Source organism: Myiozetetes cayanensis, unplaced genomic scaffold (assembly GCF_022539395.1).
Source record: "Myiozetetes cayanensis isolate MyiCay16 unplaced genomic scaffold, myiCay2020 scf10, whole genome shotgun sequence".
Classification (NCBI taxonomy): Eukaryota; Metazoa; Chordata; class Aves; order Passeriformes; family Tyrannidae; genus Myiozetetes; species Myiozetetes cayanensis.
The window spans coordinates 14,757,864-14,784,938 of record NW_026086605.1 but is presented as its reverse complement, the minus strand read 5'-3'; the positions used below and the strand labels follow the sequence as shown (position 1 = coordinate 14,784,938).

General features: G+C 51.5%; 2 protein-coding genes across 3 annotated transcripts in view; both read left to right on the top strand.

Moving 5' to 3' along the window:
- Nucleotides 1-2,785: 2,785 nt before the first annotated feature.
- CPN1 (carboxypeptidase N subunit 1) lies at nt 2,786-15,340 on the top strand. The gene is made up of 9 exons (XM_050305404.1): nt 2,786-3,219; nt 6,212-6,408; nt 7,071-7,226; nt 7,654-7,836; nt 9,320-9,431; nt 10,143-10,282; nt 10,574-10,673; nt 12,264-12,382; nt 15,074-15,340. The coding sequence occupies exons 1-9, from the start codon at nt 2,997-2,999 to the stop codon at nt 15,203-15,205; spliced, it is 1,362 nt and encodes a 453-aa protein (XP_050161361.1). The 5' UTR covers nt 2,786-2,996; the 3' UTR covers nt 15,206-15,340.
- Nucleotides 15,341-19,554: 4,214 nt separating this feature from the next.
- Nucleotides 19,555-27,075, top strand: part of DNMBP (dynamin binding protein) — a 33,565-nt gene continuing 26,044 nt past the window's right edge. Inside the window, exon 1 of one of the 2 annotated variants that reach the window (XM_050305225.1) lies at nt 19,555-19,605. The gene's annotated coding sequence lies outside the window, so the exon portion shown is untranslated. Of the gene's footprint in view, nt 19,606-22,908; nt 23,148-27,075 lie in introns of those variants that run through there. The other variant, XM_050305224.1, reaches the window with a different exon arrangement.

Genomic DNA, 27,075 nt, shown 5'->3' with positions numbered 1-27,075 from the left:
TCTAACATCTTATATTGTTTGTTTCTGCTTTCATCGTTGTTTTTAAACATGTCCAAATGTATCACTGGATTAAAGCTTTGTTAGGATGTCATTTTCCTAGAGCGTGTAAGAGTCATGCTAGGTCAGATCAAACAGGCAATGCTTTGGCATTCATCCCCAGCTGCATGGGGGAGCAAGGATCTAGAGGGATAGTTAGGGAAATGTCATAATCCTTCTCTTCTATACATAAAGAAATTTGTGATCAAATGGCTGCCTCAGGATCTGATAGCTGTGGATACCCCTGTTCTCTGTGAATTCATCCTATCCTCTTTTGCATTCATGTAACTTTCAGCTTTGACAAGGTAATTTCAATGTGTCTCCTGTGCAAAACTATTTCCTTTTGTTTGCTTTAAACCTTCTGCCTGATAACAGGCTGCCTCCATCCCTATGCTATGGATAAGGCTAACTCCCCAGACCTAGTAGTGTGTGAGATGTGTTCTGCACCCACACAAGATTTTGCTAATGGCTCCTTTTTAGGCTCTAATGGTCTCACATTTCTCCTTTTTTACTGTTGTTTCTCACATCAGTGTTGCTTTTCTCCATAGGGAAGTGAGAGCTTTCCTCATGTATCCCTTGGCAGCACTACAGTTCCAACTTTGCCACTGCTGTCCCAGGCTACGGAAAGCAGCCTGGGAAGTGAAAGGGGAGGGGGGAACAGACCAAACATGGACTCTGTGCTATTTTACTATAGCCCTGCTTAGCACCCTCTGGCTGCCAAGTAACACTGGCTAGTGCTGGAAACCTGCCCAGGTCTTTCCAATTGCCTTCGTTGCTGAAGGCCGGGAAGGAAGCAGCTCCATGGGAACCCAGCAGGCCTGGGAGCAGGGATGTGAAGGAGGCAAGGGCATTTCCCGCTGCAGTGTGGGCTGCCAGTTCTGCAAAATACCACCAGATGTGTCTTGCTGTAGAGATAATAGCTGTCCTACCATACCCATGCTCACCATGCTCATGCCACAGCTTCAGCTTCTTTGCCTTCTCTTCTTACATGTGCTGGGAGAAGTTGTCACCTCCAGCACTGATTCTTGTTACCTGGCTACAGATGGCTGCAATGCCATTCCCGCTCCTGAATGTGTGATGCTTTCATACTGGCTGACAAGCAGGGATGCGGTGGGATGAAGCTTAACTAGGAGAAGTTATTAATATGGTTACTGCTGTCTTTATATATGTTTGATATTTTTTCTTTTTCTGATCATGTCTCCAAAAGGATGTTTTTTCAAAAACAGTAGGAGAAGGGAACCTGTGCAGATGGAGCAGAAGATCAAGAAGGCACAAAGATAAGGAGGGAAAGGACCACTATAGTAAGGGTGGGGCAGAAGAAAGTCGAAGCTGGACACAGTCTTAGTAAGCCAAGCCATGAGCAGGCAAGCCATATGCTTTGCCCACCAGCCTGTGCTGTTTGCACTAGAGGCTATAAACAGGGACTCCCTGTTTTTACCACTGCTTTTCCTGGAAAACTGAGGTAGAAAGCCATTTGGCAGCCCAAGCAGATGTGGAGAACAGGTAGGAAAGCAGTGGTGCTGGGCAGCACTGGCAGAGGTTGCTTTGCTGGGGGAAAAGGCAGCTAGAGCAGACACACAGTTAGGAGCAATGCTGTATGGATCCACCTCAATGTTGAAGGGAAGGCAAATGTTTGGCATGGCACTGAGAAAGCCCATTGCTGATGGCAGGATGAGCTCCTTTCTAGCATGGCCTGTGCAGAGCAAAATAGCATGTTACCAAACGGAGCCTTTCTCCTGGCCTGTCCAGCCGTGATGGTAAATTTTTTGGCTGTTTGTGCTCATGTTTGGGCTCTCTGTCAGGGTTGTCCTAATAAAGATCTCTGTCAGAGCTGCTAAGCTGCTGGAGTTTTAGCCTCGTCGGACAAGGCTGCAAAGCAAAGCTGCCTCCCCCATCTGTGCTGTCTGCGGGCAGAGCACAGGGACCCTGAGGTGTCTGCCAGCCAGAGGGGTAGAGAGGAACCAACTTCCCCCATAACCAAAAACAGTTTGCAACTCTTTGTTAGCAGACAGCACGGCATTTTCATCTGTCTTTATGCTGTTGAGCAATCTCCTGCTGCTCAGTGCCTGCTGGAGTTCTTTCCCATGCCCACTCCCAGAGCAGAGCAGAGCAGGGTGATACCAGACCACCGAGTGGAGCTCTCCGTGCTGGTACCTGCTCAGCAGACAACTCCTGCATCACACCCCACGTTGCTCTGTCCTCCCCCCGCCCCGTCCCAGCTCGGCAGTTTGGGCTGATGGCTGTGCGGAGGGTGATGCGGTCCCTGCCTCGGGACCGACAGGATTGCTCCCGGGAGCAGTCGGGTGAGCGGGACTGGGGCAGAGGATCGGACTGATCCACGGAGTCCGTGGCGTCTCCTCGTCTTCGTCAGGAGATGGGGCAGGAGAGGAGGTGCGGCGCGGAACCGGGGCCGGGCCCCGGGGAGGAGCGGCGGGAACTGCCCGCGCTGGGCAGGCAGGGGCTGGGCAGGGCTGCGGGAGTCGTGCGGGCATTGAGGACGGCCCAGCGCCATCCCCACCGCGCTCCGGTCTTTCCCCACGAGAGGGCTCGACGACGGCATCCCTCTGCCCGCCGCCCCCCTCTCCTCTCCTCTCCCCCGCCCGCCGCTCTCCGTGCGCTTGGCAGCCCCGACGCCCTCCGCAGCCAGTTTTCCAGCCCTGCGCTTCTTCTGCGGTGACAGCCAGTGGCTGCGGGGGCCTGTTTGCTGTCCGGTTAATAAGTGAGCTGGAGCGGGGGAACTCCCGGCGGAGAACGAGCTCGCCAGTGGGAGGGGGGAGCATTCCTGCGCCGCGGGGCCCCGGCGCGCCCCGCTCCCGCCGCCCCCCGCCGCCCCCCGCCCGCAGGTGCAGGGGGCTGGCACTCGGCAGCTGGAAAGAGCTGGTTGGAGTTTGCACTTTAAGCTCACGGCTTGGAGGGAGCCGGGGTTGGGAGCTGGTCCGGGCGCCCAGCGCCGCGGGAGGATGGCGCGGTGGCTGCGGCCCCTGGTGGGAGCCCTGCTCCTGCTCGAGGGGGCGGCCACCCTCAGCTTCCTCCACCATCGCTACGAGGAGCTGGTGCAGGCCCTGTTCCGCGTGCAAAGCCAGTGTCCCTACGTCACCCGCATCTACAGCATCGGCCGGAGCGTCGAGGGCCGACACCTCTACGTGCTGGAGTTCAGCGACTCCCCGGGCGTGCACGAGCCCCGTAAGTACGGGGGGATGGGGACAGCGGCTCCGAGGGGACGGGCTCGCTGCCACGCTCCCTGCCACGCGGCACTGCTGGGGCACCGGGTGGGGGGTACTCCCGTTCCAGGCAGGACTCCTGGCAATGTCCAGGAGTCGGGCAGTGCCGTCTCCATCGGGGACCCCGCAGCCAGCCCAGGGGCGCGCACGCCCAGCCCGCACGCCTGCACTGTCCTTGCGTGAGCTGCAGCTTCAGCGCGGCCCGGGCGCGCACTTTGGACGGAGCGCTGAGTTTTCAGCGCAAGCTAATGCGAGAACCCAAGCGAGTGTGTCCCAGCACCCCACCTGCCCTGCCACCCTCTCCCTCCCAAAACAGTGTTGCTCAGGCAAGGAGAGGCAGCACCCACCCTCTGCCCTTTGCTGCTGGGGTATTGGCAGGGAAGAGTTCGTGCCTTCCTCCTCCCGACCGCAAAGCCAGGAGGACAGAGAGCAGGGACCCCGGCAGAGCAGGCGCCGGGCTCCCAGAGCCCTGCCAGCCCCGTGGGCTGTGCAGCCCCTGTGACAGGCTGTTCTCAGGGATCTCCACCTGCTGCCACGTGGCCCTGTGGAACCTTGGCAGCAACGGCTCCTTGAGCTGCTGCCTGTGCAGCGTGGAGACATTGCCTAGCCAGACCTTGCTGACAGCCAAGTGCCACGGGGGGCTGAGGGGACCAGCTGGCTCTCCAGGCTGGGTGGCTGCACACAGGACTCCCTTGCATCCCTGCCCGGTGCCCCTGGGCTGCAGATAAGGACAGAGCTCTGCCTACTTTTTGCACGATCTTTGCCTTTTCAAATCCTGGCTGATGTGGTTAAATGTGAGGGCCAACAAGTCCAGGCAGATTAGTCACGTGGAAAACTGCCAGCAGTGCTGCAGGGGTGAGTGGAACCTGAACCTGCACCTCCCTCAGTGGAGCAGCCCCAACAAACCCCACAGCACCCCGTGCCTAGCAGCAGCTTACCCAAGGACACACTGCACTGGGGGCGTGCTGATCCACTCCTGCGTCCCAGAGTATCATCTTCAGAGGTACCAGGAGGTGAGATGGGAGACTTCCCACCCTGACCACCTCTACAACAGCCCTGTTGGGCTTCCCAACAGGGAAACCTGCTGAGGATACCTGGGGCACCACTACAGTGTATCAAGGGCTGATTCAACACAAGGAGTGAGCAAAGGGCACTGGCAGTGCACCACTGGGTTTTCCGCTTGGCAAAACCACAAGAGACCAGCTGGAAAGGCCCAGACTCAGATCTCCCTTGCCCCAGGCAGGCAGCATGAACCTGTGGCCCTGCTTGTAGCATGGGCCACCCTCAGGCTGTCACTTTCAGCTTGTGGCACAAGGAATTTGGAACACTGTAGATTTCCTTAAAGGACATGGAAAGTAACTCCAAAAAGTAAACCTAGAGTCAATGTGTTTACATGCAGTAATTAGGGCTTGTGTATCCATGTGCATAAAGATTAGGCGTTTGCATACTGAAAAAGGCTGACAAGTCCTGCTGCACACTCAAACAAAACAGAGAATCCCTGCTGAGACTTTATTTTTTTTAAAAGGCTGCACATATGCCCAGGATTTTTCTATATTTTTAGTAACTGAATCATCTAATTAAATGAGTTCTCATGTCCCTGAAATCTAATAAGGTCAAAATATGTTGCCCACTTCTGATATCTTGCACTGAGACAAAAGATTCGTAAAAGCAAAATCTTTAGTCAAAATTAGATATTTCTTTTGGATGCAGTGTCTCCTCCCTGTGCAGCAAAGGTGCAGGGGCTTTTGCAAGCAGGAGCTCCAAATGAGGGGCTGCAATGCCTTGTACCCCAGGGACCCTCATGGACACCATACGTAGGAGCTTTGCTGCATTCTGCCACTGCGAGTCTGATCCATGCTGGTGGCCAGAAAACTCACTGTTCAATGGGAGTCTCAAGTTCTGGCCAGCCAACATTTTTAACAAAACTCTTTTCTTTCCTGACCCTTCCATGTGACAGTCAGGCTACCTTTTTAACTGAGTTCCCCTGGTGACTTTCATCCTACCAGTGCTGACTCTAGCCTGCAATTTGACATTTTTTTTTCCCACAAGTAACTGCTTTAAAAAGACCCTCTGGGAAAGCATAACCCATCCCTCACGTGTCCTACCTCGCTTTCAGCAAAGCAGCAAGTCCCGCTCTGGGCATAGCCTGTGGTCTCCAAGTCTGTATTTTGAGAACTTATTTTAGAAAAGTCGGTGGTAAGAGACCTTTTTGCTCATACTGGAGCTGCCTGAGGGACAGTTTGATTCATATTCAACTTAGCGGCTGAGGCTTTCTCCAGGCTCTTGTCCCTTCAGAGTGAGGAAGGCCTTAAACCTTGACCTTGGAGGGAGAGAGGAAACCACTGCTGCCTCCCATCAGCACAGGAGTCAGGGGCTGATGACAGCAGTCAGAGGTGACTGCGCTCTTCCAGCGAAAGAGCACATCTCACCCCAAGCCAGGAATTGGTATTATCCTGACAAGTAATGAAAAACTCCTTAAAGTATGCAGTCAGGAATGTGCCATGCTGGTGAGAGGCACTGTGAGCAAACTTGGAAGGGCAGAGGTGGGAGAAATGGCCTGTCTCCTCCACTGCCATCCACCACATTGCTCTGCGGCCCTGGCACCCCAGGGCTTAGGGTGGCAGCAATCCTGCCAATGCTCCCTGGTCCCTCTGTGTTGCCTCTCCCCAGTCTAAGACAAAATCACTCCTCTTGTGTGGTCCAAAGGCCCAAAGTAACCTACTGGGGAGCCTGAACTGCTTCCAGGAGTGCTGTGGCAAAACAGAGGGGAGCCCAAATGAGAACTGTGCCACTCTCCCTCGCTGAGGTTTGCATTTTCCAAGGGAAAGGGTCATTTCACACCATTTACTGGGTGTCCCTTGGGCTTTGCCTGGGGCTCCCTGTGGTAGGAATTTGCTCTTCCCCTCGTCCCGTCCCAGCTCTGGCTGATGGTGTCACTCTCTTGCTCTCTCCAGTGGAGCCAGAGTTCAAGTATGTTGGGAACATGCACGGGAACGAGGTGCTGGGCCGTGAGCTGCTGCTGCAGCTCTCCGAGTTCCTGTGCGAGGAGTACCGCCGGGGCAACGAGCGGATCACCCGCCTCATCCATGACACGCGCATCCACATCATGCCCTCCATGAACCCCGACGGGTACGAAGTGGCTGCCAAGCAGGTACCAGGCAGCGATCGCCTTCTCCAGCTGGGTAGGGGCAGAAAACCCTTCCAATCCCTGTGGGATCCCCTTCACCACAGTTAGGAGGAGCGGGCATCCTTCCTCTTCATGCCCTGCCAAATTTGTCCCCTCAGCCGGTGTTGCTGCTTCTCACCTCCCATGCCAAAGGCTTGCGCTGTGTGTCCTGCCACAGGTGACCTTGGAAGCTGATTAAAGGAGACTTCCTACACCATCTTACTCTCCTTAGAAGTTTTTTGTCACAGGAGGGTCACTGCAAATCCCCTGGCCCAGACTGGGGCAGTGGCAGCTGAATGCCACTGTCAGCAGCAGGCAGGGACATGAGAGATGGGGGAGGAGTAAGCGTCCTAGTCCTCCCAAAAATCTTCACCAATTTCTTTGTACTGCTAGACTTCAGGGAGATATCCATGGCTCTTTCAGTTAAGGCAAATTGTTTATTTGTCCCTGTTACCCTGGAAAATTAAGATATTGTTACTGACTTTCCCTGTCAGTACCAATATTCTTTACTGTCCTGCCAGTAATAAGATGTGTTGTGACTCAAAGGCACTGAAGTGCTGTTATGATGGCCAGTCCCTGCCTTTCTGACACCCAACCTGCCTTCACCCACCCCGTACTCACCCCTGTGATGCACCTTTGCCCTGCAGGGCCCAGACAGCAACGGGTACTTGACAGGGAGGAACAATGCCAATGGAGTGGACTTGAACCGCAACTTCCCTGACCTCAACACACTCATGTACTACAGCAGGGAAATCAGCGGGCCAAATCACCACATCCCACTGCCTGACAACTGGAAAAGCCAGGTACCGGTCTGGGAAGCCGTGAGAGCTACAGCATCCTTTTAGAGTGTCTCAGCATGCAAGCAAATACCACTGTCATTTGGCTTGCATGGTGCTTGACTCCTCTGAGCCTTCTGCATGCAGAGAAATGGTGTAATCCTGGTCCCCTATCACGGCTTGCAGCTCTGCCAGGAGAAGGGGCTGGCATCACAGCACATGCTACCTAATGCCTCTGTCTCAGGTTTTGGGGTTATTCTGGGACAGCTGTTGCAGGGTATGCACAGGAGGAGCCTGCTCTGTGTATCGGGGCAGGTGGTGGAGAAGAGAGGAAGCTGCAAGGGCTGCAGCAGACACTTTGCAGGACAGGGTCTGACATGACTGACCACGCCTCAGCCCAGGATGGAGCAGCAGATGGCCCAGAGGTAGCTGAGCTCTTCTCTCCTCCTCACAGGTGGAGCCAGAGACACTGGCTGTGATCCAGTGGATCAGCAGCTACAACTTTGTGCTCTCAGCCAATCTGCATGGTGGAGCAGTGGTGGCAAATTACCCCTATGACAAGTCTCAAGATCAGCGGTTCAGGAGCCACCGACGCACGGTCAACACACCTACCCCTGACGACAAGTTGTTCCAGAAGGTGAGCGCAGCCACATGAGGGCATTCCCTGGCAGGGTGCAGTGTGTGAGAGCTGGATGGGAGTCTCTGGTCACTGCATCATGCAGGAGCTGAGCCAAGAAACGTGTTGGAATGAACCATTAGCAGACTCCGGCATTTCTGCCAGCCATCGGCTTGTGAGCCAGGTTCAGGTCAGTCCCACTGTGAGCCGGTCCCACCACAAAGACAGGCCAGTTTTAACCCTCAGGAGCACCTTCCTTGTCTGTGCTGTGCTTGGGTTCCCCATAACCCCAGTGCCACTGATGTCTTCAATACCAACCTGCTCTTCCAGAGCTGGAGCCTGCCCCCAGCTTTGCCGCACCATCGTGGCATGCATAGGATTCTTTTCCTAGAGATGTTGCAGAGTCTGGCTGGGGGTCTGCTGAGAGCAGGATAAGGAGGGTGGGTGCCCAGCAGGGCTTGCAGGTGGTGAAGAACAAGAAATAGACAGCAAGAGTACCAGGAGCATAAGCAGACATCAGGACATGTATCAGTCCGTGCAGCTGATCCTGTTAGCACTAGCTGCAGCCTGTGGTTTTTCTCCATTATCCCAGAAAACAATGCCTTCAGTCTGTTTCCCCAGCACAAGAAAAAAGCAAGTCTGCGTCAGAACAGTTAATGAGAAAAATAAGTGAGATAGAGTTCCGCATTCTCTGGAAGCAGAATCTATGCAGGGGCTTGCCAGGACCTCCTGGGATCACGACTGTACTCAAACCCAGATGTAAAGAGACTGCAGTCTGGGGTGTTGGCTAATGATACCCACATAGCCTCAGAAGTCAGAAATGTAGAGAAGTAACTGTTTTCTTCCTGAAAGAATGAGATTACACCGTAATACCATAGTACAAGAGTACACAGTTTGCATTAGAAAATGAAAATGCCAGTTTCTCTTAAACTGTGTCTTATGCAAAGGACTGGCTTTGGAAGCAGCAGCATAGTTTTAGCTCTGTCTTCATGTCTAAAAATAAGCAGTAATCATAATAAGGGCAATAAAGAAGTGGTTGCTAGAACAAGAAGTTGTCCAAACTCTTTCCTAATCCAAATTCCCCTGATCTATATGGTATTTGCATCAGGACTGATACTGGTGAGTTTTCTTCGCCTATCTTTTTCCCCTGTTAGTGCCATTTGCTGTGTGGGGCCCAGCATCAATGAGGCTGAGTGTCCCTTCATGGGCCCAGTGCCCTCTGCTCCCCCTCTTCTCAGTGGGAGCAGGGGAGAAGCTGCCTGTGACATCAGCAAGCTTCCATCTTACCAGATTACTGCTCTTCATCTGCCTACATTTTGTAGAGGTCCTGGACACCTCATGTTGTATTTTGTGGCAGTAAAATGCAAGATCTCTCTCCTGTCTGACTTCCCTCCCATACTGCTCAGTGAAGCCCATGCAGGAAGGAGCATGTTTTGTCCAGGGCCTGGCAGGTTCCCCAGCCACACGGGGCTGGAGCGGTGACCACTGGCTGCTCTCCCTCTAGCTGGCCAAGACCTACTCGTACGCCCACAGCTGGATGCACCGAGGCTGGAACTGCGGGGACTACTTTGCCGATGGCATCACAAATGGGGCATCCTGGTACTCTCTCAGCAAAGGTAAGGGCTGGGCAGGTGAGCACCACCCACAGTAAAGTGTTGAGCTGAAGAGAGGTGAAGGGATAGAGAAGAAACCTCAGGATAGAATGTGTTGGGAAGGAGTGTGGTAATAGCACTGTGCCCATTACTGGACACCATTCTGGTGTCTGCATCTCAGACCAGGAAATGGCTTGGGAATACTGGAAGTGGCTTGAGAAAGAATCACAGAAATAGTCAAGGTCTACAGAGACATGCTGTGTGCTGCTGGATAAAGGAAGCATTAATCTCTTAATGTATTTGAAAATGCTACAGCATAACTCCATCAAAACCCAAAACTGACCAAAGGGAAGACATCTCTTGTAGCTGCTGGTTCCTGAAAAATCTGATTAAAAAAAGGCACTGAAAAATCAACACTTTAGGCTACAAAAAAGACTGAAGAGGAACTGGACAGAGGTATTTAGGCCCTGTGGCACCCAACCTCCCTGATCTTTTGAAGGCAGAGAGGTGAATGATATAGCTGAAAGGAAGAGTTGGGCAGCCACAGGGGGAGGGCTGCATGGGGTGGGGGGGAGGCTCTAGTCACACTGTCGTGGAGGGAGGAGGCTGCTCCTGTGGTGTAAAGGAGCGTGGGATGGTACTGGTTGAAGAAAGACAGGGGCCAGGATGACTGGGACATGGGAATAGGGAGGGAAGGGGGCCTTGCCCTGGCCACAGGCATTTCTTCTCTTTCAGGCATGCAGGACTTCAATTACCTCTACACCAACTGCTTTGAAATCACCCTGGAGCTGAGCTGCAACAAGTTTCCGCCCGAGGAGGACCTGGAGCGGCAGTGGATGGCCAACCGGGAGGCCCTTGTTGCTTTCATTGAAGAGGTAAGGGGGCAGTCCTGAGATCTTCACCTTTCCTGCAGGTCCCTGTGGGCCCTGGTGGTAGGGGACCAGTAGGCTCTAGGGGTGGAAGGGAGGTGGTTACAGAGCTCAGGGGGTGATTTAGGTGGGGAGGATGTTGTGTCTTAGAGTGGCTCTGCTGGGGATAACCAGGAGAGCCAAGGGTACGGAGAAAGGTAGGGTTGTCACCAGACCTCTGCCCTCCTCCACTGCTCAGCAATACCCTCTTGAGCAAGGGAGGGCCCTTGACCCATCAGTCTGTCTCCCTCCCTGCAGGTTCACCAGGGCATCAAAGGGCTGGTGTCAGATGAGAACAACAATGGCATTGCAGGAGCAGTGATTTCTGTCCAGGGAATCAGCCATGACATCACCTCTGGTGGGTTGCTGGTCCCCTTGCATGCTGGGTCTTTTCAATACAGCCTCTTGGAGGCTATCTGGATATGTGGGTGGAGGTTAGCAGGTGAGGCTATGTGTGGCCAGCATGGTTTGTTTCCCAAAGACAATAGCTGTGAAAAATATGCCTGTGCGCCCTTGACCAGAGAGGGCTTAGGAAAGCCTAGGGAAGACAGAGGTGAGAACTGGAATGCAAACCTTGTTGTAAAGGACTTCAGAAACTCAGCTCCTATTTTATCTGAGAGACATGATTGAGGGCATAATCTACTCAAGTATCTAACTATATACAAAGAGCTGAAACAATGGATAGGAACTACTATGACAGCAGAATAAGATAAAAGGCTGAAAGTTCAAGCCTGACAAGCTTAGACTGAGAATGGAGTGCCACTGTAGCTTATCCAAGTTGTAGTTGTTTCTCCTTTGCTGTCCAATTTTAACCTCCTTTTCACGAACACCCTCCTCTAAGCAGACCAAACATTACAGACCGGCTGCAGAAAATAGTCGATATTACAGCTCTTCAGAGGTCAGACTACAAAATAATCAAAACTACTCCTGGCTACAGATCTGTGACTCAGTAACACTCTAATATTTGGCACTTTTGCCAAGCTGCATAGGAAAGGGGAGTGTGGAAGAAATCACAGAATCACAGAAGAACTGGCTGCCAAGGGCCCTCTGGGGTCTCCTGTCCAGCCTCCTCCTTGGAGCAGGATTGTCCCCAGCATTGGCTCTGATCAGCCATTGCTCCCTCTGGCCAATTCTCACTGACCCCAAGGATGGTGATTTCACAGCCTTTCTGCTGTTCTGTGCCAGGGCTGTACCACCTTCACGGTGAAGCTGTGCTCCCCGATCCACCCTGAGGCAATTTGCAATACTCATCTAATTCCATAGATGGGATTATACTCCAGTTGTCAAAGTGATCCATAATGTGGTGCTACCTCACTGTTGGTTGTCTCCTGTCCCTGTTCTTGCATCTATTTTCCCTAGGCTTTCCTAAGCCCCCTCTGGTCAAGGATGCACAGGTATTTTTCTCACAGCTGGTGTCTCTGGGAAGCAAACCATGCTGGCCACACATATTACACCAGTACACGGTCCACCAAACTGCTCCTGGGGCTTTCTTATGCAGGGAGAATCAGGGAGGAGCTGAGCTGATCTGCAACTAAAACCCTGCTAACCCAAATGTGGCAAAATTGTGTGTGACAGGAATTAGAGATTGTGTTATGCATAAGGAGTCAGACTGGAGCTGTGATTGCCCTTAGGTCTGCTGTCATCTGACCGGTGAACGCTCAGATTTGCAGGCTCCCTACAGACACAGCCAATGCTGCCGTACAGTCCCCTTTCATTTGGCATTTACTTGCAGACTGACCTGTCCTCCTTGGCACTACTGAGACATCACTTGCAGTGTACCAAAATGAATCCAACCTTGCAGTAGCCAGCAGATTTGAAAAAAAAAAAAAATTCTTAGTTTTGAAGGCTACACATCCTAGAGGAAGTACCTCAGCAAGAACAACTGGAATGTCTTTTGTTTTGCTCCCTGAACATCCTGAGTGCTTTCTCTTCCTACCTTGTGTTCCAGGTGATATGGGGGATTATTTCCGGCTGCTGCTGCCTGGCACTTACACTGTCACAGCCTCTGCAGAGGGGTACCATCCCCAGACAGTGACAACAACAGTGGGCCCAGCTGCACCTTCATTGGTGAGTCAGGCTGCATAGTCACAAGGGTTTCTCAAAATATCTTCACCCCAGGGAGAAAGAAATGCAGTAGAGGATGATAAGTGAGCAGTAGAGAAAGGAGATGGGATGTCAAGCATTACCTGTGGCTATAGGCTGTCTGCTTTGGCAGATACAGGGCTCCTTCAGCTCACAGAGGGAATCAGAGTGAGGACAATGCCATGTGCCTTTCAGTTCCTTACTGAGGGCTCGCAGCTGCCCTGGGCTGCCATGCCAGCTTCTGTGTCCCTCTGCCACTTGGCCATGGGGAGAGCCCCTGACTGGCTGGGACTGCTGCTCTTTAGCCCTCCCTCCATTCTCTGCACTCTCCAGGATGAGATGATGTGGAGATAGCACATGTTCCCTGAGGTTCAGTTATCCCTCTAGCTTTGTGGGTTTCAGCACTGATATCATCTGCATTCTGCCTGGGACCAAACACATTATCGAACTCATAGCAAGAGGCTGAAGTCTGCCTTTCTTTCTGCTGAGAGCACCCAAGATAGATGGAAATTGGGTGCCAACAAAGAACAGCCAAGCACCTTTGGGAGATGGGAGATGAAGTGCTTTTGACACTGCTGTGTCATCTATAGTACCTTTCTGAGGGCAGACTGATACCTAGAAATTGGTTATAAAAACAGTGGGTGGTGATCCCTGCCCCTGCTGTTGCCTTGTGAACATGGTGGAACCACAGATACAGTCTCCTCTAAGGACCATCAGGAACCCCCCCGTGGCATCCTGGTACATCATTTGCTTTGCTGTATGTGCACTGGTCAGGCTCTGCTGTAAATACTCTGTGGCTGTTCTCCCACCATCCATCTCTTCATCCCACTCTGCCCAGCCTCTGAAGTTCTTCCAGAACTGCCCTTTTCTCAGGATTAGAAACCTTCTAATTTTCGTCCTAAATTTACTTATGGTCAGTTTATCCTCATTTGTTCTTACGCCAATGTTGTGCTTTAAATAGCTACTCTTCTTCTCTGGTATTTATTCCCTGGTGTATTTATAGAGAGCTGTCAAGCCGAGTCCTAGCCTTTGTTTTGCTAGGTTAAGCACCCATCTCTTTCACTCTCCTTTTTAAAATAGGTTTTCTTTTTACTGTGTTACTGTAGAAGACTGATTTGTTCCCCGATGATCTGATTTATGCAGATCTCCTCTCACAGCAGCCCTCCTGTCCCCATCTTGGCAGTACCTCCCATACCCACTGCTTACTCCATCCCTCCCTGAGGAAGCCCATACAGCCCCATTCCAGTTTCACCTTTCTGTATGGCCTCCCCATTCCCCATTTATCTGCTGCTGTGTTTTGCATGCTTGTTGTCCCCTTTTCCCTCTTGTTGTACCTGCTTGCATGGCTGGGGTGGATGAGGGTTTCTTTCCTGAAAATTTTTGCCTGGATCTACTGGAAGCACTGGTTGCTCAAAGACTGATTAAGCAGGATTCAGCTAACAAGATGAAACTGAAAAAGAACTGTCTGACCTAAAGCATCCAGTGTATTAAATATTCACAGAGATGCAAAGTAATGCTATTTTTCTGGCAAGAAAAGGTGAAGAAAGAGCATAGGTCAGTCCCTTGCCTTTTACAGTTCCTCTTCCAAACCATCCTAGGACATCACAATGCCATAGGAGCAATTCTCTGTATAAGAAATGCCGCTCGTTGTTTGTACAACATTTTCCACAGTAAAAAAAGAAAGTTTTCAGCTGCTTCAAGAACTGAGTTCCCTGAACACTGGCTGAGGCCCCTTATTGTTTGTCTTGGCCCCAGAGTCAGCTTCCAATGCAAGTGGTAGAAGCAGGTCCTGCAGACCCTGAGCCTGCAGAGCTCATGCACCGGTGTTACACAGTGTAAGGTGATAGATAAGGCCACACAAAAGAAGAAAAAAACCCTCCTGATGGTTTCCTGGACCCCGCCCGTCCCTCCACCCAGCCCCCCCCCCCTGCACTTGGGGACACATTCCCAGAAAGGGATAAAAGGATTAAAATGAAGAAAGGAGTGATATGGAGATAACAAAATGGCCTTTTTTTGCACACATCCTGGTCGCCATCCTGGCTGACTGGAACTTGGGAAGTGGATCCTTAAGTCTATTTCATCAAAATTAGTTTATTGACTATAGCCACTCAAAAACTGCCTCAGGAGAAAGGTATAAAAAGAGATTTGACATAAGCAAAAACTGGGGAGACGTTCCATTAATGCTGCAGAGGTAACCGATGGGCTACCTTTTTGGCCTCCACCTTCTTGGGACACCTTGGGGTGAGCAATTGCTTTATACACATACACTGATTTTACTTTTGCTCCATAGTACATTAAAATCTTTACTTATTCTTTGTTTTCTTTGTTAGTTCTTTTGCTTTAGGGCAGGTGCTTAGGTTTTGCAGTATTAATATTCTTTGTAAGCTGCTTTTACTTTAGCATTTGTGCCTATGTTTTGTATTATTATCACTATATAGTTTAAGTGTGCTTTTTTTGCAGTTAGACCCTATTCCAGACACAGCAAATCCCATAAATTGGCACAAATTTGTATTAATAAACGTGTTATTTCATGAACTGTTAGAGTCCGTTTTTAGGTGCTGACAGTTCATCGACGGTGAAATAACTCCTAGGAAAAACCTGCTGAGGGGTTTTTCTACTGCTGTTCAGTGTAGTCCTTATATAAATAGGTATCACACAGTTATTTTCTATCTCCAGGTGCATTTCCAGCTCAAACAAGAAGTGGTGAGGAAGCCCCCGGAGCGTAAATCCTCAGGCACACGCATGAACAACAAAGCCCTTCAGAAGAAAGTTGTGCCAAGAGCCACCCACCGGGGGACCCAAAGATGAGGACAGCTCACTTGGCAGAGAGCTGGGGGAAGCCGTTTACATGAGGTCTGGCTGATGACTCCAACAGTGAACTTTCCAACAGTCCAGCATGAAACTAGCCCACATTATTAGGTTATTAAACAAGGAAGTATTTAATCCCTGATCAAATTGTGAAGTCATTCACAACAAAATGGGCCTGGGCTACAGTTCCCTGGGAACTGTGTCTGGTATCTGTGTGTGCTGAGTTCTTCTCCTGCAGTCACTCCATCCCAGAGAGCTCTGTTCCCTTTACTCCTGGACTCAGTTGCTACAGCCCACCTGAGAAGCCCAGACACTAGTGCCTTACAGGGATAATGAATCCAGGCCCTGGTGTATGTTGCACTCACAAGCTGGGCACAAACGAATCTTGGCACTAGTCCTCTGGGCGCGAGTGCCACACTTCTCCCTCAGGTAAGGACATTTGCTGCCTGTAGGATGTGAAGTTAGGGGAAGGTCAGTTTTAAAGCAGACAGTGATGTGAGCAGCTCTGAAGACAGTTTGAACCATATGCAGCACACCTATTGCTGGTTGGCAGCACTGGGAAGTGGTGGTCCAAGGTCATGTCCTGATCTAGATCTGCAGATGGGACTTTTTAGTATCTGGTTTGGATTATTGGTAGTCAGACAGGCTGAAATGATGCACGCTGGCAAAAGCCAAAGATAATCCCATCTCCTTATGTCTTCAGACCCAAACCAGATCGTTTGCTGAGGGGTCTGCTCTAGCAAACACAAATTATTAGTCTGAGTACAGGAGCAACTAGGTGAGGTTTTACAATTGGTGAGGAGTAGAAGTGCAAGCCAGTTTATTTGATGTTCTTTGAGACAAATACCCTGAACCCTGGTCCCATCAATGTGCAGCACGGAAGTGTGCATGCTTGATGCCAGCAGTGTGCTGTGCAGGTACCACATAAGCCATGTGAGTTGTAATTGGGTTAGGAGAGACAGGATCCATTGTTCAGTGAGGTGGGGTACTACACGCTGAGGCTTAAAATGCTGCTTAGGCTGTGCAGACAGGTTTGGAGTGGAAGCAAGAGTAGAAATGAAGCTGGTTATTTCCACGGTAAAAATATCTTAAGCAGGCAAAACCTTCTGAGCATTCTTCATTGAAAATAAATAACTCCAGAGGGATAAACAGTGTTCCCCAGTGACTTCTTTTTCCTTGGCTGCTTATCCCCATCTCTCCCCATACAGCCACTGTTTGTCTCTCTGTCTCAAGCCTGTCCAGAAAGTGTTCCCCAAACATCCCTTTGCTCCTCCACTTTTCAAAACCTATCTTCATTTCTTGAGAACAACCTGTATTACCCTTCTGCATAAGCAATATTCTGCATTTCATTCCTCATTGTCACCTCCTCCTCTGCCTGTGCAACAAGATGCTGGTGGCATTTTCAACATTAGCAGCACACACACACTTGTAGCTCTGCTTGCTAACAGAAGCCCTTTCTCTGTCATGCCAGTTCTTGTAAAGGCAGAGGAAACTGTCTCTTGCAGGTTAATTATACAGGCTACAAAGTGCCAGGAATGGTAATGCACTTAATCATGGCTGAGTGATTTTGGTCTGTAGAGGCCAGAGTGGGTTGGAGACACTGCCCAGTTCAGCAGTCACAGCCAAAACTGAATTCCAATTCTTCAATTTTATCTTTTTTTTTAAATTTTTTTTTCCTGTGACAGAAGAAAATTAAAAAGAATGGCAAGGCTGAGATGCTCAAAATTTTGTGTGGTTTAACACCTCTTCCACTGGCCAAGCCCAGCAGCATCACTGCAGACGCTGGACCCTCCTGCTTGAAGCCACATGTCAGTGCACATTCACCCAAAAGATTTCCTGGTGGACATGCAGGACGAGGGAGGGCAACCCGTGTCCCACGGCCTAGCCCCATGCAGCGCACAGAGGGGTCTCCTGTCACCTCATGTCCAGCCCCTGTGTGGAAAGATAACTTCTGCCCCCCAACTACGGCACTAGCTCTGCTGGCTGAGCTGACTGCTGACCTCTGTGGATGTGTATGAAGCTGAGAGGAACAAAAGGGCTCTTGGTTAATTCAGCTGGGCGGTCCCTGGATGATGCTGAGCCCACACACAGCAGCCCATTCCACCTGCATCCCAGAAGTATCACAGGTTACGTTGCTGAGCCTGCTGGCTGCAGGGTGCTCTCATGTTGCCCTCTTGTGGTCCTAGAAAATGTGGGACCATCCCAATTCCACTCACTTTCCAGGGCAGTCAGTGGAGGAGGGTTTCTTCCCTAGAACAGGACAACCAACCCAGGAGGTTGCATCACCCTCACAGGCTGCTCTGGGGCTGTCAGTGCAGCAGAAAATTTACAGTTTCAGTCACAAACTTTTTTGTCTACAAGAGGGTTCCTGCAAGATACAACCCTCTAGAGGACTCTTTCTCTAGGCTGGGATTCGTCCAGCTTATTCTCCTCCCAGCTCTGAATATTTTTCTGTTGAACAATTTGGTAAAGCTCCACTTGGCGGTGGCTGAGCTCTCCACGTGAAAACATGGTTACAAAATATTTCTGAGGCAGGACTCTTTAAGCACGCCTCTCAAAGGCTGGCCATGAACTTCGCCCCCAATATAGCAAGAGGTGTAGGCTAAAAAGGGCACTAAACCTTTGGACAACACCTGCAGCACAGTGTTTTTTTGTGCTTTTGAGGCTCCAGTCAAGGCAGAACCAGTTGACATGTTTGACACAGCAAATAATCAATCCTCCCCATCTTCTCTGGGCCACTCATGATTTTGTAGACCTCTTCTCCACCCTGTGTTCTTCCAAGCTGAAGAGTCCCAGCCTACACAGTTTTTCACTGTACAGTTTGTTCCCATATCTCTGAACATCCTTACTGCCTGCCTCCAAACCTTCTTTCATTCTCTTTTACCCTTTTTGAGAGAAGGGGAACAGAACTGTATGCAGATGCTAGAAAAACATTTAAACAAAGTGAAGCCCAGCCCAGTAAAATGAACCAAAACTCTTCTAAGCAAAACTGTGAGGATCCTGGGAGAAGCAGGAGCACGGGTGCCTTCTGCTTTCTGTAGCTGGCATGGAGGAAGCAGAAAATGGGAAAATACAAATAACTAAACTCAATGAAGAGCAGGGCAATTTTGACAGGGATGTCAGCAAAGGAGAGCGGATCGTGGCAGTGACTTGAAAGGCTGCAGGAGGAATTGTGATGATGAAAAAAGCTCAAAACTTTCCCTGGCAGGCAAGAACAGTAGAAATTTTGGGTCAGAGGACATCTAGAGCCCTATAGGTAGGGGCTGGTGTCCAATATTCAGCACCAGTAAACTGCCTACAGGCACCAGTACCTGCGAGGAAGAGAGAGCACTCAGTTCCCTGTGCTTCAGGCCCCCTAACAAAGTCACCACACAACGCCAGCAGTGTGGGTTCCCCCCCGGGAGAGCAAACGGGGAGTCAGCGCCCAACAACGTGCGGGCACCGTGCTCTACACACCCGCTCCTGGATGGTGGCAAGTCAAGCTGGGATCTCTGTGGTTGCTATGGCGAAGTGTAACTAAATGCACAAACAAGTGCCAAACGGTGATAACTGCTCAGTGGTGCTGAGAGACTCTGGGCTTCACAGTGGGTTGCTGAGGGATGGTGTCCCTTGGGACATGGAGGCTTTTTTTGGCCTGCCAGGAAAACCAGTGCAGGACCTCCTGTACTTAGTGTGCCCCATTCTCTGTGATACACAAACTGTCCCTTCCTGCCACGGATTTCTGCTGGGGACCTATTTGTTTTTCTCCATCTTAGTGCTCTGGCATGATCTTACAGTGTATCCAAGCAGCCAAGCTAGCTGCTAGGAGCAAAGCTGAGCCTGCACCAGATGGACAGTGTAGACCCACTCGTCAGCTGCTGCTAAAGCTGAGGCCGACAAGGCAGCGAGAGATTCCCAGGAGAAGGCAACAGCGGGGAAGGGGAGCCCCGGTGGTGTCTGAGAGGCGGCAGCTCTCGGCTGCCTGCCGTGCCCCGCGCCGGGCTCTCGGGTGCTGTGCCAGCAGCCTGGCAGGGCGCACGGGTGCCGCGCCCAGCCTGGAGGATACGGTGGTGGCTGCACCCCGTGTCCCCGCGCCTGGCACCCACGCTGGGCACCGTGTCCCGCGTCAGGCTGTCCCCGCGGGGGAGAGACGCCTCGCAGGCTGGGGCCGGGCGGTGCTGCAGAAAGGACGATGTCCCCACGTCACTCGAGGCCCCCGGGCTGCCCAGGCTACGGGCCAGCCCCGCGGAGCAGCCCCGCCTCCCGGAGGCACCACGCCGGGCCGGGCCGGGCGGAGGCGGCCGGGCGGCGGGGCGGGCGCTGGGGCCCGGGCGGGGCTGGGCGGCCGCAGGGGGGGCGGAGGCGGGAGCGGGACCCGCAGGGCCGAAGCGGCCGCGGCACCCGGAGCGGGCCGGGAGAAGGTAGGGACCCGCTGGAGCGGCCGGGGTCGGCCGGGCGCTTCCTGCCCGCCACCGCCGCCCGGCCCGGCCGCTGCCCCGCCGGGCTCCCCTCGCCCTGCGCGCCCCCGCGACCTCCCGGCCTGTGCCTCCGCCGGGCCTCGGCGAGGCCGGGCCCCCATCCCGGCACCCGCTCGCCCGCCCGAGCTCGCAGCCCTGCCCGCCCCGGGGGCTGCTGTGTGCCGCGGGGCTGCCCTGGGCCACGATGCCCGGCCCGGCGGGCGGGTGCCCCTGGCTGAGGTGCCTCTGGTTTGGGGGGTGCTGCGAGCTCGGGTGGGTGCGCTCTCCTCGCCCAGCAGCTGGGCTGGGCACCGTGTGGCTCTCCGGCCCTGGGTGCCCCGCCGGCTCCATCCCGCAGCGCCCATGCTGCCCTGGGAGCACTTTGGGCACCTCGTCAGCACGGAGCAGCTGTGCGGCACAGTGGGAACCGCCCTTCTGCCCCGCACATTGCATCCCTTGGGATTGTCGTCTATTAAGCGCGTTTTAAGCGTGTCTGTGCACGCAGTGGTAACCCGGGTGGCAACCCACCAGGCAGGCATGCAGCTGGTGATGGCTGGTTGCAGGGGAGCACCTGGCCCTTTAGAAATAGTGTGGGCATCCCAGAGTGGTCTGGTGCAGGGCGCCTGGAGTGGTAGCTATGGTGAAGGGTGGCACAGGTGGTTGTTCACAGATAGCAGAAGTTCCAGGCTGCAGCCTGTGTCTTTCCCAGATCCTCTTCTGAGGCCATCCACTCTGTTTGAGCCAGCCTGAGAAGAGAAACTTATGTGAGTTCCCTGTTTGTTTTCATTCCAGCAAATGCAAATCCTTCTTGCATAGCTCTCAGCCTGACACAGTTGCTTTGTACTTTGACAGAGATGAACTGGAGGTGCCTCCTCCAGTGGCCTTGCCAGGGGATGGAGGCTTGAGTCACCCTCAGCACACTCTGAGAGGCAGCTGCTGCTGCTTTGCTGTACATTTTGCTGACCCTAAGCAGTGCCTCAGCTGATCTTGTCCTTGATACAATTTGGCCTCTGGGTTCAAACACCTCTGCTGCTGTTTCTGGTGTCTGAAGTGCTCCCCCCACCTCTGCCTTTTCACGTCTAGTTCTCCTTGCCCTAGTACCTAGGAAGCCTTTAGCTGTGTCATAAACATTAACATCTCTTTTGAGGTTTGTCATAATTCCGTAACCTTCAGTTTCTTCTGAAAAGGCTCTCTTTCCCATTGCCTCTGCCATCCTCTCCTTCGCTTGTATTGCGATTCTGTCTTCCTCTGTTTGAAAGAGTTCAGAGATACAGAATTTGCAGTTTTGCAGATGCTTTGCCAAATACAGCCTCTGTGCCGTGCTGCAAGACGTCACCATCAGCCCCCTCATCTTGACTCACTCTGGCTGCGAGTCGTGCTGGGCAGTGTCTAAATGCGTCCTGCTTGTGTGAGAGGCCCTCCGTAGCACCAGTAATGCCCACGTCTCTGAGCTGGCCACTGCTGTTCTGTTCGTGAAATCCTCTGCTCTGCCAAGGCCAAAGGTTTCAGTTCTCTCTCCAACTGCTCCACTTAGAATTAGCAGTGACATTAAAAACTAGTACAGTTTTTAAGAACTGTTAATATGGCAATAGGATGGGAGGAACTGAGCAGTAGGGCAGAGGAAAAGAGTGACGCTCAAAGCTGTGCAGAGCACCACCTCTGCTAGCCATCGTAGGAGGTGTGGCTATGTGACATCTCAGGGTTCTGAGTGCAGGTGAGGTGTCCCTGCAGTGGGTGACTGTTCAGACAGACTTTGTGACAGTGGTGATATGAGCTCGGGTGGGACAGCCTGAGTTGTGCTTACCTTAGCACTTCACTACCTTAACTGGTAATTTCCCTTCATCCTCCAGCAAAAGTATATTTCTAATCACATTCTAAGAGTTGCTCAACCCCACTTCTAAGTGACACAGCTTTTAGTTTGTCTTATCTTTAGAACCTTTCTGTTAGGAAGTAAAATGCATTGCCTCCTTCACAGAAGCACGTAGGGATTCTGAAAGGAAGAGGTCTAGGTATCAGCAGAGTCCCTGCTGGTGCTTTAGGTTCTTTGGAGATAACAGGCATTGCAGAACAGGAGTGTTGGTGGGTTAAGAGCAAAGCTTCCAAGTTAAATAATTTCCAGATTTCTGGACGCCCTGCCCAGCAATCAATGCATCATAATGGGCTTCTGTCCAAAAGTTATCTGGAAGAATATTGTTCAGGGTGCAAAATCAAGTGCTGCAGTGTTAAGGAATGTCCTTGTCGCCCCAGTTCAACTTGTTTTGGACATGTACTTAAGGTGTAATGACTACTTTTGTAATTGTATACTGCTTACCCCCAGGAGCCCAGCCATGGGTACTGCACAGCAAAAGTGGTGCTGCTCTTGAGGTTTTTTCTGTTCCTTCTTCTAAGTTGTATTGTTTTAGTCTGTCTACAAAAAACAGTAGGAGAGACAACTGTGCACCTTGGGGTGAGAGAAGACAGGACTTGGTAACAGGGTCTGTAAGGTGTGTGCAGCCACTCCATACAGAATTTGGGGAAACCCTTGTCACCTAAGCTGGTGTTCTGGTCTTTGCATGCTTAGGTCCCCAGTGCCAGAGATTAAATTTCCATCACAGTTGTCTTGCTCACATGTTGTGGCAAGGTGCTCTGCTTTGCATTAAAATTTGATGCTGTGTTCTAGTTTCCAGATGACTTTCATTTGCTTGCCTTCTGGTCCAGCACAAGCCCCTCTTCCTTCCCCACGCCACACCCCCCACAAACACCACCAGCCTGCCTTCAGCCACGTCCTGAAATGGAGCCAGTGAGAACACTGTGACAGCCAGAGCCCAGCTGGAGAGAAGCAGTGGTTTGAATGACTTGTGTGGTACGTGGCAGAGCTCCCATGGCAAATACCCCAAACCACCACGTGTGGTGGGAGGCCAGAGCTTGCTTAAGCAGCCCTTGCTGTTGGTAGTCTTGGTTCTGGAAGGCTTGGTGATCCCAGATGAATTAATTTCAATGATTTTTGGTATATCAAGTCACAGACAAAGCAAAAGAGGCTGTTTGTTTTTGAAGTGAGGAGATTCTTCTTCCTCCTGGGAGCCATATGGGGTTAAGAGGTGGAGTGCAGAAGAGATCTCATTTCCCACTGTGTGAAGCTCAGCAGGGGGACTCTTTGGGATCTGCTGAGACAAGCAGCATGTCCTAACAAGAAGCTGCAGCGATCAGCATTTCCCCAGTGGGAGAAGGCTCCTCTCCCCAATACCGTTAGTTGGGTTTTTGTCCTGCTTGCTGCATCGTCTGTTGTTGGGATTCATAGGGTCAGCTCTGCAGTTTGCCAGAGCTGCAGTCCCTGCATTGGCAACATCTCCAGCTGGGGCCCAGGCACAGCTTGGCTCAAAGGGTTATTGTTTATTCCACCCAGGAATGTGCAGGTACTTCGGGGAGCTTTACAGAGCAACATGTTCTGCTGTGAGCAGGGAGAGTCACTGCATGTGGCGACAGCATTGAAGGCTGGCAAAGAGCAGTGAGGGCATGCTAGTGTGCAGGTAATGTCCTGCCCTAGAAGTGTGGATGAGGACTGTGCAGGCTGTACAGGTGCAGTGGGGTATGGAGGAGGGAAGGAGGGCTGTCCAGATTTGGTGAACATGGGGAGGAACAGAGGAAAAAAGTAGAAATGCCTCAGCACATAGTTAGTAAGCTTCTATTCTTGACACAATGGGGTGTGAAGCCAAGTGTAACTCCTGTTTCCCTCCCACTGTGTGCTGTGTGTTGATCCTGAAAGAGCGCAGTGAGAGCTACAGTGTATCTCTTGTCAAAGCCAGATGCATCAGCCTGAGGGTGCACTAAACAGGGCTGATGGGGATCTCTGTCTCTGGGAGTGGATTGCGTTTCCAGTGAACAGACATTAAGCTATAATGAGTGGAAGGAGGCATGAAAAGATGTAGGTTTTCATTTTTAAAAAATATCACTGGCAGTATTTATTTAATATTTTTAATGATAGTTTCTCTAATCATTCTGTGACAAGCTTGTTTTTTGTACATTTCTTTGAGTCTGACCCATTCCTGGTCTCTTGCTCATGCAGGCTGTAAGGTTTTTAAAGAGATTGAGACATCTGCTGCACAAGCATCCACTTGTCCCTCTTGTGCAAATCCAGTGTGCCTGTGGAAGCCCACACAGCACGTTTTGGTCTGTTGGTGAAACACTAGTTTTTCAGTTATGGTACTGTCGTACTGACCATAGTCAGTGCTGCTTCTTCAGTGAGAAACTGAAATGTATTATTGAGTGGGAAAACAAGCGGTGATAGCACCTGCTAAGTTTGGTTGCCTTGCTGCTAATTTGTGGCATCCATCCGTTACTGTTTTTTATCTCATAATCTGAGCAGCCCTTTGGGAATACCACTGGATTAGCTATCTTCAAACTCTTTGGATATCTCCTTTTTCTAGGGCTGTTAATACTTTTGTAATGAGCCTTCACATTGCTGCCTTATCTCTTAAGTGGTTGAAATCCTTGCTTCAGCATCTTTAGTAGGCCTACTTCCATCTAAGTGATGGTACTTTGAGCAAGGGCCTGACAATTATTTGTGATGCTGGTGAGTCCGTTATTTGAGATTTCTTACCCTGCACAATTTCAGCTGCCAAAAGAGAGGAGGGATACAAGAAGCTGTCAGTCAGTGTGTAAATGCCTTTTCTTGGCTGTGGTGACTTGAGCCAGTCTGTGCCTAAGGTCTCAAAACAGTATTGTAACAGAGTTAATAGCCGTCATTTCGTTCTGGCCTCTCCTTTCATCAGCCCATGCTGGACCAGACACGCTCCAGAGCTAATGGCAAAACCCAAGAGCTAATGGCAAAATGGGATAGGCAGTCTTCCATGGAGGTAATGTTACTGTGTGCTGAGCATGCAGGCAGGCAGGCTGGGGGGTGGTGATTAATGCTCTGGGAATCTGCTCTCTGCCTTGCTGCACAATGCGTTTGTGTCAGGCCCAGAGCTTAGCACCAGGCGGGCTGCGGTCGGGCGCCAGGAACACGTTACCTGGTTTGTGCAGGATCAGGCAGCGAGACAGAGCCCGTGTGTTCTCAGCAGGGTGAGTTTGCTGCTCCACCACAACTTCATACTTTCACAGTGAGGCTCTCCTTGGATGCGGGTCTGCTGCTGGGTGGGGGCAGGAGTCCTGCGCCTCGAAGTCCTGACCTCCTCCAGCATGAAATCCCTGAGCTTACTCAGTTGTGGTGGAGCCCTCCCTCCTTCCCTCTGGCAGGCAGGGATCACCCATCCTTGAGGTGAGAGGGCCTGGTGCTTGGCCAGCTGTCAGGAGCCATGACTCACTGGGGATCACAGGCAGAGCCTTGCTCTCCCTGCAATCTGCTCTTCCTTCTGGAGCCTCTTCGTGAGCTGTTGCTGAATGTTTGTTTTCACCACATCTAGGGTGGATCTGGGAGAAGCTTGGGCCTGCTATTAAGCCTGAAGAGTTGGAATCAGTAAGTTTCCAGTCTGGAATATGTTCGGAGGCTTCCTTCTGTAGGTGGGGGTTTGTAGAAAATTTGGCAGACAGCACTGCATGGAGTAACACAAGGCCAAGGTCCTGGAAAACATAATATTTTGTGTTCAATTCTTGTCATGGAGCAAGCAAACCCCACAAGACTGATTCACTGCTTGTGAATACAGGGGCATACTGTCTAGACTTGGACGGAGTCAGAGAGCGATCCTGCTCTTCTTGGTACTGCTGAGGGAACATGAGCCTGTTGGGATTCTTTTTTTGGCAGTTTTAGAAGTTACTTCACACTTCCTTACAAGCTGCCTCTCGGGGAATGCTTTTGACATGAATACGTTAGTGTTTTATTATAACTGTAATTAATGTATACATGATGGGGCAATTGCAGCTCCTGCCTGTCACTCTCAGTCTTCTGTCTCGTTGGAAAATCTTGCACATTTTAATGATGAGTCCCCAGGGTTGCAGGTGTGTTAAGGAAGTGACACTCCTCTTCTTATGGGCAGGATCAGTGGGAGGGCCATATCCTCAGCCACAGTGGCTGCAGCAAAGCCAGGGTTTGGGCCTGCAGCACACGTTCTGTAATCTTTGCATGCCTCAGCCCATTCTTACATTACACCTTTGACAGAAGAAATGCAATGCCTTTTCCCCTCTTTGTCTGGTGCTGCTGTGAAGTTTGAATATTCAGAGTATAGCAAGGATTCCTAGGACCCTGAGCTCAGTCAGCAGCCTGTCTGGGGGGTGGAGAGCAGCCCGGGGCACCTGCAAAGGTCTGCTACTGCTGGGCCTGTTGCTGCTGCTCTCCTGTTCCCAGCATGCAGAAGCATGTCTCAGCCACCCCACCTCAAACAGCCCAAGGATCCTTACTGGTCTTTAGTATTTCCAAGCTAATTGATGGCTCTTCCATCTTTTCCCCTGCTCCACATGGTCATGTTTTTAATACTGTTACTCCTTCCGCCTCAGTAGGTTTCTGCTATCCTGAACTGCAGCTCTTTGTGCTTCTGATTCACTCCAGTCCATTCATCTCTTTTTGGTGGCAGAGTGCTGTCGGCTGCTGGATATTGGGCTCTTTGTTCGTACAGCCAGCACAAAGCTGGTGACAAAGGGACAGACTGTGTCCCAAGGAGCCCACGTGCTATGGGGAAAAGGCAGTGGAGAGTAATAGGAGCAACGGATGGGACGGCAGAGGTGAGGGTGGACAAGGGCCAGGGCACAGTGTGCTGGCTGCAGCAGGGGTATGGCTTGGGGGTGGGGAGAGACATGCTGAGGAAGCTGTTCCTGCTGAGTACAAACCCGCTTTGTTCCCAGGAGGTGAGTCGGACTGGATAAACAGAGTGATCCCGTCAGCAGAAAGCCTTTCCCTGGATGAATCCCCCACTGGCACTCTCACTGGAAGTTGGCTGCACGTCATCAGCAGGGATGTTTTCTCTTCTCTGTGTTAGCTTCCCCTCTTTCTGATTCTTCAGGGCTCAGGTGGGCTGTGTGTGGCTCTATGGAGAAACCGGCTCACTGTGGGCCTTGTGTGTTTTGTTGTGTTGTCGCTGTGCTCTTCGTGCTGTTAGGTGGGCAGGGTGATTTGATAAGCCATGCAGCCTAAGGGACGGGTATCACCAGCTGGGCTGTGCTTGGACTGTGATCGTTCACTGTACACTTAGAGGCGCTTTGAGAAGGGTGAACATTGGGTCCCATTGTAGGGAATTTAGGTCCAAATGGGCAGAGCAGGGACTCTGCTTGTGATATGGGAGGAAAGCAGCCTGTGCCAAGGGGACTGGTGGGGAGAGTGCTGACTTCCCAGCATCACAGAGGGCAGGGCTCTGGAAGCACCTCAGAGAAGAGTTCGCAGTGTCATCCTGTGCCTGTAATTGCAGTGGAACAAGAAGTGTAGGCAAACACTCACTGGCCTGAGGTGTTGATGTTGAGGAATAATCTTAAAAGTTCCTGGTTGCTTTGGATGGATGAATTTCTTCAGTTCCCATTCCAAGGAGTGGG

Bases quoted from the DNA above. Each gene is read 5' to 3' on its own strand.
- CPN1 (XM_050305404.1), top strand. From the start codon at position 2,997: ATGGCGCGGTGGCTGCGGCCCCTGGTGGGAGCCCTGCTCCTGCTCGAG. The intron at 10,283-10,573 runs GTAAGGGGGCAG...CCCTCCCTGCAG, and splicing joins TTGTTGCTTTCATTGAAGAG to GTTCACCAGGGCATCAAAGG. The intron at 12,383-15,073 runs GTGAGTCAGGCT...TTCTATCTCCAG, and splicing joins GCCCAGCTGCACCTTCATTG to GTGCATTTCCAGCTCAAACA.